This window comes from Lemur catta, chromosome 14 (assembly GCF_020740605.2).
Source record: "Lemur catta isolate mLemCat1 chromosome 14, mLemCat1.pri, whole genome shotgun sequence".
In the NCBI taxonomy this organism is placed as follows: domain Eukaryota; kingdom Metazoa; phylum Chordata; class Mammalia; order Primates; family Lemuridae; genus Lemur; species Lemur catta.
In genome coordinates this window covers 704,481-718,653 of record NC_059141.1, presented here as the reverse complement: position 1 = coordinate 718,653, position 14,173 = coordinate 704,481, and the positions used below count along the sequence as shown (strand labels likewise).

At 55.0% G+C, this 14,173-nt stretch overlaps 1 protein-coding gene across 3 annotated transcripts in view; it reads left to right on the top strand.

The window, feature by feature from the left end:
- The window catches only part of INPP5A (inositol polyphosphate-5-phosphatase A), a 163,171-nt gene that overhangs the window by 36,365 nt on the left and 112,633 nt on the right, over positions 1-14,173 (top strand). The window contains exons 1-2 of one of the 3 annotated variants that reach the window (XM_045569271.1): positions 11,509-11,773; positions 12,188-12,229. In XM_045569271.1, coding sequence (XP_045425227.1) covers positions 11,687-11,773; positions 12,188-12,229 — 129 coding nt within the window. In that variant the 5' untranslated portion in view covers positions 11,509-11,686. Of the gene's footprint in view, positions 1-11,508; positions 11,774-12,187; positions 12,230-14,173 lie in introns of those variants that run through there. The other 2 variants (XM_045569269.1, XM_045569270.1) reach the window with 2 other exon arrangements.

Below are 14,173 nucleotides of genomic sequence, written 5' to 3'. Positions count from 1 at the left end.
CTGCAGGAGCGACGTTGCAGGAGACACTGGCATCGGGAGCCGGGTGCCGCTCCGCGGCCTTTCTCGTCGCCGGGCACTCGGCGTCTGTGGGAGGCCAACCGGTACTTCCTTTACGAAACTATTTTTAGCCTCAGCGTGTTTCTGACTGCACAGACAAGATGGCTTTTGTCCGGAAAGGAAACGGTTTTCCGCAGGGATAAGCAAGCGGCGCGGGGCAGGATTTCCTGAGAAACGGGCGCCCAGCCCTGCCGGCGTTCGTTGGTTCTAAAGGACCTGTACTTGAAAGTTTTAAGGAAGTATTTGAGAAAAAAACGAGTTTATGTTTTAGCATACAGTGTCATCAGTGGTTATCATTTCCTCGGTCCGGGCTGCGGTCCTGCCACGGCCGACCACTTCGGCTTTTTTGGGCGCTGGGGCGCCGGCCCAGGACTCACGGGCTTCGTGGATCTGAATCCGCGTCTGCAGCGAGTCCGGGGTTCCTGCCTGGTCTCTGAGCCGACTGGCCCTTCCTGGGTGATGGGCAGCAGTGCCTCCCTGCGCCCCGCACACGCCTTGCACACGCCTCGCACACGCCTCGCACACGCCTCTGCTGGCCGTGGCTGCAGGTCCCTGAGGCGCAGGGATGGTGGGGGTTGCGGCAGGGACCGCATGGTGGGGCTGTCAGAGTGTGGGGCTCTGGTGGGCACGGCCCCCAGCTGGGGAGCTTCCCTCCTGTCCCCCTCAGCCCTCAGCGAGGTGGGGAGGGGCACCCCCTCTGCTGCAGCCCCCTGCTTCCAGCATGTTCGCAGCGTTGGCGTGGAATCCCGCCACCCTGGGGCCCGCAGGAGACCCCCCCTGTGGAGAGGCTTCCTGCAGGTGTCAGCTGCACACTTGGCCAGCGGGTGTGTGTCCGAGGGCCAGGCCGGTGAGGGTGAGCGAGAGGGGTGGCCTCTCAGTCCTGTCCTCCCAACCGTGTTGTCCCATGGCCTTGAGAGAGCGGAGTAGGGCGGCCTCGGATGCCGGGGGTGCACGCTGCTCCCCACTCTCGCCCTGTGCGGACTGGGTGTATGGACGTTGTTGGGGGTCGGGGGCGACACATCCTCATCCGGCCTCCAGCAGCCCTGCAGCCTCCACCGGGGGCCGGTGCCTGCAGCCTCCACCGCGGGCCGGTGCCTGCAGCCTCCACCGGGAGCCGGTGCCTGCAGCCTCCACCGGGGGCCGGTGCCTGCAGCCGGCACAGGGGCTGTCTCAGAGGAGGCTGAGCAGGTGCTGGTGGCCGGGTGGGGCAGCTGTGGAATGCCAGCGCCACCCTGATGGGTGCTGCTCGCAGACACCCTGCCCCGTGGGTGCCAGTGTGGCAGGTTTGCGCGTCAGTATCTCTGAAGAAGGAAGGGGTCTTAGACATTCGAGAGGGGGCAGTAATGGCATATCGGGTTCAGAGAGCTGTGACCAAGGCACATTTGTCAAGGCGTGCTGTGGGTGAGGGACCCCTGGGGCTGGCTTCCTTCTCCAGTGGTCTGGCACCATCCCTGGGGAGAGGGCAAGTGTCACCTCCATCCCAGACGAGGACCCAGGTCCCAGGGGCTAGCACCTTTCCCAGTGCCCTGCTGGGGGAAGTGTGACTGCGTCCGGCCTCCTTGGCTGGCGGGGTCTGTGGCTCCCACTCTGCTTGTGGCCTTTGTCCCATCTGCACACGGGGCCCGGCGCCTACGGCTTCCGGGTGCCGCACATGTCTGCCCGAGCTGGGTCTTGCGGTGTCGGGGCATAGGCTCAGCCACCGAGGCTCCGGCGGCTTGGGGGCAGATGCTGCTGCCTGAGTTCTGGCTGCCCTGGGGCCACCCCTGCAGGACCCCGAGGGGCCAGGGGCAGCGACGCCCGCAGCCTGGAGAGGGCAGTGGGTGGGGAGTCCCCCGTGAAGGCGGGGAGCACAGCTGCTGGCAGGGGAAGGCTGCGTCCTGCCAGGGCCCCGGCTGCTGAGGGTGCACCCTGAGGAAAGTGTCGCTGCCTAGGCCACCTCCCGGGCTGCGGAGTGTGGAGGGCACGCTGCTGGGCGCGTTGTAAAGATGCTGGTGGGATCGCCGCCGGACGGCCGTTCCCTGTCTGGCCGCCGTGCACTGCCCACTCTGCAGCAGTGACGTCACACGCACCGCCCAGACCGCGCCGTTGCCTGACAGGGTCACAGCTGTGTTCGGAGGTCACAGTTCCTCAGGCTTTCGGTCTGGACGCCCCCCACCCCCCCATCTTGCTGACATCGGCAGCTTGAGTCTGGGCCCTTCGTCTTGCGGGATGGCCCAGTCTCCTCATGATCGGTCTCCAGGTAGAGGTTTGGGGAGGGACATTGCCAGGCGGTCTCGGGCGCCTTCGCGCCCGGCTCTGGCCCAGGCGGGTCACTGGGGAAGCCCCGTCTCTCCCCTCTCAGCTTGACAGAATTAGCATCTCCCCGCGCGTGCGGTAGCTCAGATCTTCTGTGACTCCTCTGTTTGGGTGCTGGGCCCATTTTCTATCAGGTTGTTGCATTTTTCCTTGACTTTTAAGAGTTCTTCAAATGTTAGGAAGATTAACCGTTTCTGTGATATATATTGCAAATATGTTCAACCAGTTTATCTTTTGATTTTGCCATGACTTTTTTTTACCCTAGAAAAGGATTTTTTTTCACTGTAGTTGAACTTATTCTTTTTAAAAATTGTGTTTGAACTTTGAGTCACAGTTTGTTTTTCCATATGAACTTCAGAATCACCTGGTCTAGCCTGGGCTGGGTCGCATGGGCAGCGTGTGGTTGGTGCTGTCCGTGTGCCGGTTTGCAGAGCGCGGCCAGCTTCGTGGGTCCGAGTCATCCCTTCTGATACAGAGGGGTCTTTCCCTTGACTCAGAGCTGTGTTCTGTCTCCTTCAGGAATGTCTAAAAGTTATTCTCTCACTAAATTCTCACGTTTTTATAAGTTCATTTCTAACTTTATTTTTTTCTCTGTTACCATTGTAAATGGGGTTTTCTTTTCAAACGGGTCTTGTGACTGGTTATTGTTTGTGTACATGGTAGCTGTTGATTTTTGTATGTTAATGTTATAACCTGCTGGCTTTCCTGAATTCTTTTATTGTTTGTTTTAGTTTTATCATTGATTGTTTGGGTTTTGCAGACATACTATCGTGGCATCTGCAGGTACAGGCAGCTTAATTCTTCCTGGACAGTGGTTGTGCCTACACTGGTTCTATCTTTTTTTTTTTTTTTTTTTTTGAGACAGAGTGTCGCTTTGTTGCCCTGGCCAGAGTGAGTGCGGTGGCGTCAGCCTAGCTCACAACAACCTCAAACTCCTGGCCTTAAGCGATCGTCCTGCCTCAGCTTCCCGAGTAGCTGGGACTACAGGCATGTGCCACCATGCCCAGCTAATTTTTTCTATATATATTTTAGTTGGCCAGATAATTTCTTTCTAATTTTTTTTTAGTAGAGACGAGGTCTCGGTCTTGCTCAGGCTGGTCTCGAGCTCCTGACCTCAAACGATCCACCCGCCTCGGCCTCCCAGAGTGCTAGGATTACAGGCATGAGCCACTGCGCCCGACTGGTTCTATCTTTTTGATCTCGTCCTCTGCTCTCTCGGACACACGGTTAGCTAGTCCTGGAAACAAGGAACGTTTGCCTCACTCCCGACGCCACTGGGAACGTGCGTGTGCCCATGACAAAGGGGACCCGCTTCAGGATGAGGCAGCAGTGTGCGTGGTGTGTGATATTTCTAATAGACTGTTTATACAGTGTTCAGAGTTGTTGCTGTTAAACAAGAAGGAATCAAAATAAGCAGACAAGGCATTTCACTCAGCAAGCTAGAATGCAGAACTGTGCCGTAGACCAAAGGAACATAGGAAGGATAAATGTAAATCTAAAAATGACTGAATAAAAAACCAAAAAAGCAGTAAATTGAGGAACTGTCAAAGAGTTGTTTGTTTGAAAACATAAATGAAGGAACTATTGAGAGAGGGAGGGCCAGACGGGCTGGCTATGCCGTGGCTCCGGGAACAAGGTGACAGCCAGTTTACAGCCTGTTGTGAGACAGTTCGTCAGCTGCTGGCTGATGCTTTCAGTTAGGTCCTCACCTAGATGTGACACCACACAAAATCTGAATGGGACAAAGATGTTTAAAATGACATATTACACATTAATGCATATATGTTTATAATATTAAGGGTATGTATCACTCTCCTAGGCTGAGTAACAAACTGCCACCAACCTAGTGGCCAGAGCAGCACCAGTTCATTGTCCGTGTTTCTGTAGGGTGGACTCTGGGCACGGCCCAGCTGGGCCCCGTGCAGGACTCGCAGCCGCACTCCGGTTGCCGGTGGGGGTGGGGCTGTGGTCTCATCCGGAGGCCCGACCAGGGCAGGAGCTGCTTTCAGTCTGCCCCGGTTTGTTGGCAGGTGCCGTTTCCTGGCAGCTGTGGGATTCATGGCAGCCTGCTGCCTCTGGGCCAGTGGGTGGGAGGAGCGTCCTCTGCCTCCAGTCTATGATCTTTAGACTCTTGAACTGGCTCCTGGGGTAAGGTCAGACTTAGCCAGGATAATCTCCCTCCTGATTAGTGTAAGATCAGCGGATGACGGGGTTTAATTCCACCTGCACAATCCCTGCACCTTTGCCTATGGCTAGTCCCGTCCAGGGATGCGTCTTCTCCCGTGCACAGGCCGTGCCCACGCGTGGGGTGGGGATTGCCCTGCGTGTGAACTTGGGGGCCAGGGCACCCTGCAGGCCTGTTAGAACCCTGCCTGCTGCAGGAAGTACCTGACAATTACTCGTTCTTTGCAGTGTTATCACAAATGGTCGTTGACTTTTTTAAAAACTTTTTTGTTGTCTGGGCTGGAGTGCAGTGGCATCATCCTAGCTCACAGCAACCTCAAACTCCTGGGCTCAAGTGATCCTCCTGCCTCAGCCTCCCCAGTAGCTGGGACTACAGGTGCCACCATGCCTGGCTAATTTTTTCTATTTTTAGTTGTCCAGCTAATTTCTTTCTATTTTTACTAGAGACGGGTCTCACTCTTGATCAGGCTGGTCTCCAATTCCTGACCTCACACGATCCTCCCTCCTCGGCCTCCCAGAGTGCTGGGATTACAGGTGTGAGCCACTAAGCCTGGCCTTTTTTAACTTTTTAAAAATTAACCTTCATTTATTTCTTCTCCACCACTCTTCCTTTCCTTATGTAAACCCAGAATTTTGACTTGTATCATTTTTCTTCTCCCTGAAGAACTTTTTAAACATTATTTGCAGGGCAGGTCTGCTTATTTACCTGAGAAAGTCTTTATTTCTCTTTCACTTTTGAAGGATACTTTGCTGCACACATAATTCCAGATCGGTGGGGTTTTTCTTCTTTCACCACTGGAAATATTTCATTCCACTGTCTCACTTGCATGGTTTCTGTTGAGAAGTTCAGTGTAATGTCTGTCCTCGTCCCTCTATACTGAAGGGATATTTTTTGTTCTTTCAAGATTTTCTCTTTGCGATTTTCTGCAGTTGGAAAACGATAGGTCTAGGTGCAAATTTTTTGGGGTATTTATCCTGCTTAGTGTTCTCTGAGCTTTGTGGATGTGTGGGTTGGTATCTGTCATTAATTTTTGGAAAATTCCCAAGTTCTTTATATGTTGTATCTGTAACTAGAAGTCTTCAGTTAACTTTTCAGTGTAGTATAAAGATAATCATTTGATTTTTAAAAACATGTTAGTATGGTCAGTTGTATTAGTGGCTTTTCTAATACTGAGTCATCCAGGTACTTACGAGATAGTCCACTTGGTATGACGTGTGGGCTTTAACTGCTGCTGCCATTTGGGGATTGGCACTGACAGTCGTCAGTGAGCTTGGTTCGAAGTTTCCCTTTTTTGTGTGCTGTCCTTGTCATGTCTGTGTGTCAAATTTGTTTCATAATGAGAATTTAGAGTTTTCCCTCTTTTCCTATAATCTAGAGCTGTGCTGTCTGATAATGTAGCCACTAATTACATGTGACTGTTTAAACTTGTATTAATTAAAATCACATAAAATAAATTCAGCTATTTAGTCACACTGGCCGTACTTCACATGCAAATCTGGCTAGTGCACTTCTAGAACATTTCCATCACTGCAGTTCTGCTGGGCGGTGCCGGCCTAGAGCCAGAGAGGCTGTGCCGGCGGAAACTCTGGGCTGTGTGCACAGCCCAGTCCAGCAGCCACAGCCACACGTGCACCCACCTGTGTGTGTATGGAGTGTGCACCTTTGCATGTGTGGTGTGTGTGTGTGTATGGAGTGTGCACCTTTGCATGTGTGGTATGTGTGTGTGTATGGAGTGTGCACCTTTGCATGTGTGGTGTGTGTGTGTGTACGGAGTGTGCACCTTTGCATGTGTGGTGTGTGTGGGGGGGGTGTGCACCTTTGCACGTGTGGTGTGTGTGTGTATGGAGTGTGCACCTTTGCATGTGTGGTGTGTGTGTGGGGGGTGTGTGTGCACCTTTGCATGTGTGTTGTGTGGGGGGTGTGTGCACCTTTGCATGTGTGGTGTGTGTGTGGGGGGGTGTGCACCTTTGCATGTGTGTTGTGTGGGGGGTGTGTGCACCTTTGCATGTGTGGTGTGTGTGTGGGGGGGTGTGCACCTTTGCATGTGTGGTGTGTGTGTGTATGGAGTGTGCACCTTTGCATGTGTGGTGTGTGTGGGGTGTGTGCACGTTTGCATGTGTAGGGGGTGTGTGTGTGCACCTTTGCATGTGTTGTGTGTGTATGGGTGTGCACCTTTGCATGTGTGGTGGGGTCTGTGTGTGTGCACCTTTGCATGTGTGGTGTGTGTATGGGTGTGTGCACCTTTGCATGTGTGTTGTGTGGGGGGTGTGTGCACCTTTGCATGTGTGGTGTGTGGGGGGGTGTGCACCTTTGCATGTGTGGTGTGTGTATGGGTGTGCACCTTTGCATGTGTGGTGGGGTCTGTGTGTGTGCGGGTGTGTGTGCACCTTTTCATGTGGGGGGTGTGTGTGTGTGTGCGTGTGCACTTCTTGCTTGCACGTGAGAGGTGTGTGTGTTTGGGCTGCTGGTCTTTTCCGCCGTATTCAAAGCAGCGTCCCCGGTGCGGGGAAGGCGGCCGGCAGCTTCCGCGCCAGCTGCGTGTCTCCCCGCGCCGTTTGCCTTTCCGTGTTGCTCACGGTGACGAGCAGTATTTGTGTCGCCAGCCAAAGCGCTCCGACTGCTTTCCTTGGTTTTCCTCTTCCTCAAGCCTTTAAAATTCAGAGTTAAGACGCATGTAGGTAATGCGCAGTAATTACAGGCAGAGTAAAAATAAAGAAGGTAAAAGGGAAGTAAATGCCGTTGCCTCCGATACAGCCACCCCACCGTTTTGGCGTCCCCTCAGTCTCTTCTCCTTTCCTGTTAAGAGCCCGTGGGGCGGGTCCGGGGCTCACCGAGGGCGCTCCCGGTCCCCGCGGACGGCGGCGTCAGCCCTGCGGCGGCGAGCGGTCCCAGTCCGCTCTGCTCTGCGGGCGCTTGCGTGGGGCGAGATTTATTTTGTGTCCGTCCATTTCTTTCCAGGTATAAGCTGTTCCGTGTTCGTGTGTGCTCACCATGAGTCTGTCTTACCGCGGTGCTGCGCCAGGGGTTTACCGTGTTAGCGTCTGCAGGTGTGCGTGCCACCGTCACCCGGCTGCCCATGAACCCCTTCCCGGTGCCTCTCCCGTCTCTCTGTCCTCCAGTGGCGTCCTGCCTCGCAGTCTCTGTTGATGAGCCTTCTGTAATACTCTTCTGGAATGTTCTAATTCTCTTACAAATTGTATGAACTTCTTAGTGTACAGCACATTTTTTTTTATTTGGAATTACTTTTTTTAAGGCTTGACTCCCAGAAATAGAATTCCACATTTGAAAGGAATGAGTATTTTCAGCATTTTCCCAGCTACACTTTCCTAGTTTTGCATGATTCTGTAAGACCATGAGAGGAATTTCAGGGCACTTAGGAGGCAAGTGTATGATTGCCGCAGCGTGGCGGCCGAGCACAGCAGCGCTGGGCTAGCCTGTGGGCTGCCATGACAGTATTTCTTTAAGACCTAGTTTGTGTGTTTCTTTTATTCTTTCTTTAGTGGCTTTAAAAATAACTGCATTAACCAAACATGGGCTGTGCCTCGGAGAAGGCCTTGGCGGAGCTGCCCCTGGGAAAGACCGTCTCCCTTGCCTCGCACCCGCCAGGATAGACGTGGCCTTGGTGTGGTGGCCCCGCAAGACCGGTTTGGGCAGGGTCAGTGGCCCTCAATTGAAGGGTGTCGTGGTAGAAGGGTCTAATTTTATAAAAGCCTCTGGCATGTGTACACTTGGAAAACTTATTTTCTCTTTGATCTTGGCAGAAGAGTGCCCCTAAGTGTGTGCATGCACACGTACGTGTGCACATGAGCATGCACGTGTGTGTGTGTGTGTGTGTGTGTGCACTTCCTTGTGCTTTGATGTTTGAGGGTTTATTTTCTAGACATTTGAGACCATAAGTGAGAGAAGCTTTTCTGTGCTTCTCCCGTCCTACGGTTGCCTTCCCCGTTTCCCCCAGCACGTCCCGGGAGACAACGCTGGGTGCGTGTGGACGTGGTCTGTGGGCTCGTCCACGGCAGGCATGGGTCCATCTGCCCCTCCCTCCAGGAGGAGGACGTTCTGCACCCAGATTTGGTTCATCGAGGATGTTGCGGGTTGTTGTTAAAGTCCTTGTGTGCAGTAGGACAAAATTTGAGGCAAATGTTGGCATATCAGATTGTGGGTTGAGTTGTGAATGTCAAGAAATGGCGTGTTTCCCACACGTCTTCAGGGATGCACGAGGAAGCTAAACAACAGGATTATATATTGGGTGGGGATATTTTCACATGCAGAGTATTTTTAAAAAGTGTATTAACATTTCTAATTATGCATTGCAGAACATCTCATTCCTATTTTATTTTCAGTGTTTTGTCCTCTTGGTGGTGTGTGTGTAGGGTTGTGGGACATGCAGGGGCCCTGGGCTTTGTTAGGCAGGCCTGGAACTCTCTGTCAATCGGGTTGAGTTCATGGGACCTCCCCTTCTTATTGTTGGGGACAAAGCTTTCAGTTTAGTTTCATTTTTTATAAAATGAGTAAAATGCAGTAATTTGTTTAAAACAGCTCCACAGACCTGCTCAGCTACAGCTCAAGGTGCTGTTGCCCGAGCAGTGCTGCCAGGGGAGATCACTCCCCTTTTTAATGTGGCAAAATACACACAACTTAAGACTCACCATCCCAGCCATGTTTAAGTGTCCAGTTCAGTGCAAAGGCCCTGAGGCTGGAGGACGGAAGGTCTGCGGCCCAGAGCAGGGCGGGCGGGCAGAGAGGGCAGAGACGGAGGCTTCTGTCCTTTACTGGGGAGAGCTGGGAGGGCGCTGCAGGGGCACCGCGTGATTTCTGGGGTGCGCCTGGCCGCAGTGCAGGGATGCTGGAGAGTGGCAAGGGCACAGCGGGGCCACAGGAGCAGGGGTGGAGGGAGGGATGTGCCCTTGGCTGAGGTGGGAGGGGGCGCAAGGGGGCAGGTGTGCGTGAGACAGTGTGTGTGTGTGAGAGTGAGTGTGTGAGAGTGTGTGAGAGTGTGGGAGTGAGTGTGAGTGTGGGAGTGTGAGAGTGAGAGTGTGGGAGTGAGAATGTGAGTGTGAGTGGGAGTGTGGGAGTGAGTATGAGAGTGGGAGTGGGAGTGTGGGAGTGAGTATGGGAGTGGGAGTGGGAGTGTGGGAGTGAGAGTGTGAGTGGGAGTGTGGGAGTGAGAATGTGAGTGGGAGTGGGAGTGTGGGAGTGAGAGTGTGAGTGTGGGAGTGAGTATGAGAGTGGGAGTGTGAGTGTGGGAGTGAGTATGGGAGTGTGAATGGGAGTGTGGGAGTGTGAGTGGGAGTGTGGGAGTGAGAATGTGAGTGGGAGTGGGAGTGTGGGAGTGAGTATGGGAGTGTGAGTGGGAGTGTGGGAGTGAGAGTGTGAGTGTGAGTGTGGGAGTGAGAATGGGAGTGGGAGTGGGAGTGTGGGAGTGAGTATGGGAGTGGGAGTGTGGGAGTGAGAATGGGAGTGTGAGTGGGAGTGTGGGAGTGAGAGTGTGAGTGTGAGTGTGGGAGTGAGAATGGGAGTGGGAGTGGGAGTGTGGGAGTGAGTATGGGAGTGGGAGTGTGGGAGTGAGAATGGGAGTGTGAGTGGGAGTGTGGGAGTGAGAATGGGAGTGGGAGCGTGGGAGTGAGAATGGGAGTGGGAGTGGGAGTGTGGGAGTGAGTATGGGAGTGGGAGTGTGGGAGTGAGAATGGGAGTGGGAGTGGGAGTGTGGGAGTGAGTATGGGAGTGGGAGTGGGAGTGTGGGAGTGAGAATGGGAGTGTGAGTGGGAGTGTGGGAGTGAGAATGGGAGTGGGAGCGTGGGAGTGAGAATGTGAGTGGGAGTGGGAGTGTGGGAGTGAGAATGTGTGTGAGTGGGAGTGTGGGAGTGAGTATGGGAGTGGGAGTGGGAGTATGAGAGTGGGAGTGGAAGTGTGGGAGTGAGAATGTGAGTGTGAGTGGGAGTGTGGGAGTGAGAATGTGAGAATGTGAGTGGGAGTGGGAGTGTGGGAGTGAGAATGTGAGTGTGAGTGAGCATGGTGAGGGGAGGAGAGGAGGGCTCCCAGGGAGCGCGTGGGAGCCTGGCTCGATGGGGGCTGAGAGTAGGGCAGAGCCTTTTGCCCCATTGGTGGGGGAGGACATTGTTTATTATTTTTCTTAATTGTTTTAGAAAAAACAGAGAACATTACATTTACCATCCTAACCGTTTTTAAGTGTGCCGTTCAGTAGTGCTAAGCATATTCACACTGTTGTTCAGTGAATCTCTAGAACTTTGACATCTTGCAAAATGGAAACTCTACCCGTGAGACACTGACCCCGTGCCCCGTGGTGGCCTCGTTTCAACCTGGGCACTTCTGAGAGTGCACTGGCATGCACACCGGGCGAGTGTTTGCTCTCAGCACCTGTCTTGGGCGCTGCCATCTCTCCGTTCCCGGGATTGACTGGGCTGCGCCACCCTGTGCTGCAGCTGGCACAGGGCTGAGGGGCCAGCCGGGCGGCCTGGGGCTCGCGGGGCCATCGAGGCGGGCGGGATCCAGTTGGCCTTTCCTCAAGCCAAAGATTTCCAAGGCCTGGACTTGGCTCCTCGCGTCCAGCCCAGGAGCTTCCATGGGCTTGGAGTTTCCTTGCTTGTGCATGTGTGTGGGTGTGAGCATGTGTGTGAGCGTGTGTGGGGGCATGTGTGTGAGCATGCATGTGTACATATGAGCATATGTGTATGTGTGTGGCATGCACATGTGCATGTGAGCATATATGTGAGTGTGCATGTATGGGGGCATTGAGTGTGAGCATGTGTGTGGATGTGTGTGTGCATGCGAGCATATGTGTGAGCATGCATATATGGGGGCATGTGTGAGACCATGTATGTGTATGTGTGTGTGTGGCATGCATATGTGCATGTGAGCATATGTGTGAGCATGCACGTGTGGGGGCATTGTGTGAGTGAGCATATGTGTGTGGGTATGTGTGTGTGCATGTGAACATATGTGTGAGCATGCATATACAAGGCCATGTGTGGGAGCATGTGTGAGTGAGCATGTGTGTGAGTGTGTGTGGACATGCGTGTAGCCTGGGGGTTTCCGTTGATGGCTCTACCAAGTGCTTCTTGAAGATTCTGGCTGTTGAGACTGACCCTGTCAAAGGCCCTCCTGCCATTCTCCTTTCTGCCCCAAACAGAAATGTTCCTGTTGTGTGGCTGTGAACATTCTATGTACCATGAAGCACCCTGGGTCCGGTTTCCTGGGAAGTGGCTTTGGCCCAGGCAGGTGTGTGTGAAAGCGTGGCGTCGCTTGCTTGCAGGAGCTGGCTACGTTCTGTGCCGTCTCTTTGCGGGAGCATCCGGAGGCTTGGAGCAGACAAGTGCTGCCCTCACACCCCCCACAGGGCAGGGCGGCTGTAGGTCGGGAGTGCAGGGCATGTGTGCCTGCCTTTGCCAGGCGGAGTTTGCCCCAAGCTTCAAGTCCCGGGACAGTCTGTGGAACACGGTCCCCGCTGCGTGGAGCTGGGTCCCCCCGTGGGTTGGGGTTTGCTCATGTGGACTGGGGGCCCCGATGTAGAGCAGGGTCCCTGTGCAGCCCCCTGTGTGAGGCCGGCCCACGGGTTTCTTCTCAGGGGCTTCTGCTTGTAGCTGTCTGGGGCTGTGTCTGTGGTTTGACTGTGTTTTCTTTTCTTAATTACAGCCCGAAAACCTACAGAAGAATTGGCTTCGGGAATTTTACCAGGTAAGACCTGCCCAGAGCATGCTCTGTTAGAGTGATCGCTCCTGTGACATGTATTTCCTTTTATGTGGGGACTCTGTGTGAGGGTGGCATGTGTCTGTGGGATGCAGCCCGAGCTCTTGCCATGGCTCCAGGGGCCTCCTCTCCCCTCCCGAGAGCATGGCCCCACGGTGCGTGCAGGAGCGGCTCGGAGTTCCCTTGTCCTCTGCCCCTGCTCCTGCAGCTCTGCGTGGGACAGAACAGGAGGTGGTGGCAGGTGTGGGCATGGCCTCGGGCCTCCCTTCCTTGGGGCCTCAGGGCCAGGGACCCAAGACCTGAGGGACAGGGTGGCAGCGTGGTGGGTCCACGTCTGGCGGCCTGGGTCCTGGATGGCCTGTGCCACTCGCTGGTTCTGGGCCCGTGTGGCCTGAGCACAGACAGGCGAAAGTGGACCCAGAGGCCCAGCAGGTGCGCCCGTGCCCCTGGCAGCTTGCTGGAGGGTGCAGGTGGGCCGTGGAGACCGGGCGCTGCTCTGGGGCTGCAGGCCGTGCGGGCATCATGGGGATGGCCACGTGTTCTGGCTGCAGGGCTGAGCTGTGCGTGTCCCACCTGACACAGAGTCCCCGTTGGTCCCTCCTGCTCTGTCTTCACGCAGGGGTGTCTGCCTGGGGCTTTGTAGGTGGTGTCCCTCGCTCAGACTTACCTTGATGGACTCCTGTTACTGAGGTTGTGCTTTGTTCTGGGATGGGAACAAAAGGCAGGTCCCTGCAGGAGAAGTTGGGGTCCACTCAGGAGAGGATCTGGAGGGAGGGTCCTGGGGGTAGGGATGGGCAGCGCTGACAGGAGGGTCTCAGACAGTGAGTGGGCAGAGGGGAGGCCCCGTCAGAGGAGGGTCTGGGTGGTGGGCAGGGCTGGGCCTTTATCCCTTGGGTGATTTGAGCTCTTTCCCTCCCATTTCCTGTCCTGCCCAGGTAGAATCCGGGTCTCGAGGGCTTTAGGGATGACCTGTAGCCCCCTGGGCCCGCCAGATGCAGCGTCCAGGCCCACTGCAGCGGAGGCTGCTCTCTGGGCCGGGTGTGGGCCCCCATCCGGGGCTGGGCCGTCCCTGGACCGCGGCTCGGGCCCAGGCCGTCTCTGCCTGCCGATGCTGACAGTGGCCCTGGCGTGGCGGCGCTGGGCTGTGCCAGGAGCTCAAATGCAGCTCTCTGGGCCTCCTGGGCTTTGTCACGAGTATTTTCGGGTGAACGGCTGCAGGGTGAAGCTACAGTGGAGCCCTGGTGGGTAGGCAGGCGGGTGGCCTTAGGGGTGTCTCGTGGGCATCCATGAGGTCCCAGTGGGTGCCCCGTGGGGCGTGGGGGATTCCTGCGCATTCCCGCGCTGGGTCCTGTCCCTGTGCTGGGGGCTGTCTCCAGGCAGGGGCCCTGGGGTGGCAGCCGCTCAGAGTGGGAGGCGAGACCCCAGGGGGGCTCGCTCCGAAGGTGCAGGGCCAGCTCAGCGTACATACACTTCCAACCTTTCTTTTTTTCCTGTTTTTCCTTTTTTCCCTGTTACTTGTGACTTTGATAGCAGGATTAGCCAGTGGTGCTGGAAATGCCTTCTGGGCGAGGCGGTTCTCCTCCCGGGCAGTACGGCCCCCCAGAACCCCGGCCCGCGGCGCCCTGCCTTCCCGCGCCCCTCCCTCTGCACAGACGCCACGCTGGGTCTGCGGAACCCCACGGAAGGACAGGCATGGTCTGGTGTCCTTCTGGGACACTAAGCCTTCACAAAAGACAATAGCATAATCTTCAGTGAAAAATAGTGCTTGATGATTTGCTGTGTGCAGTTTTTCCTGGTTTAAAACCCATTTTTCTTGGTTTTTCTGGCAGAAGCCTCTTCAGAAGGAAGAAGTTTCAGTGACACTTAGAGATGACTGTTCTCCAAAGTGAGATTTCAGCACATATCTCCCCTTTTCAGCCTGACTCAGTCGCT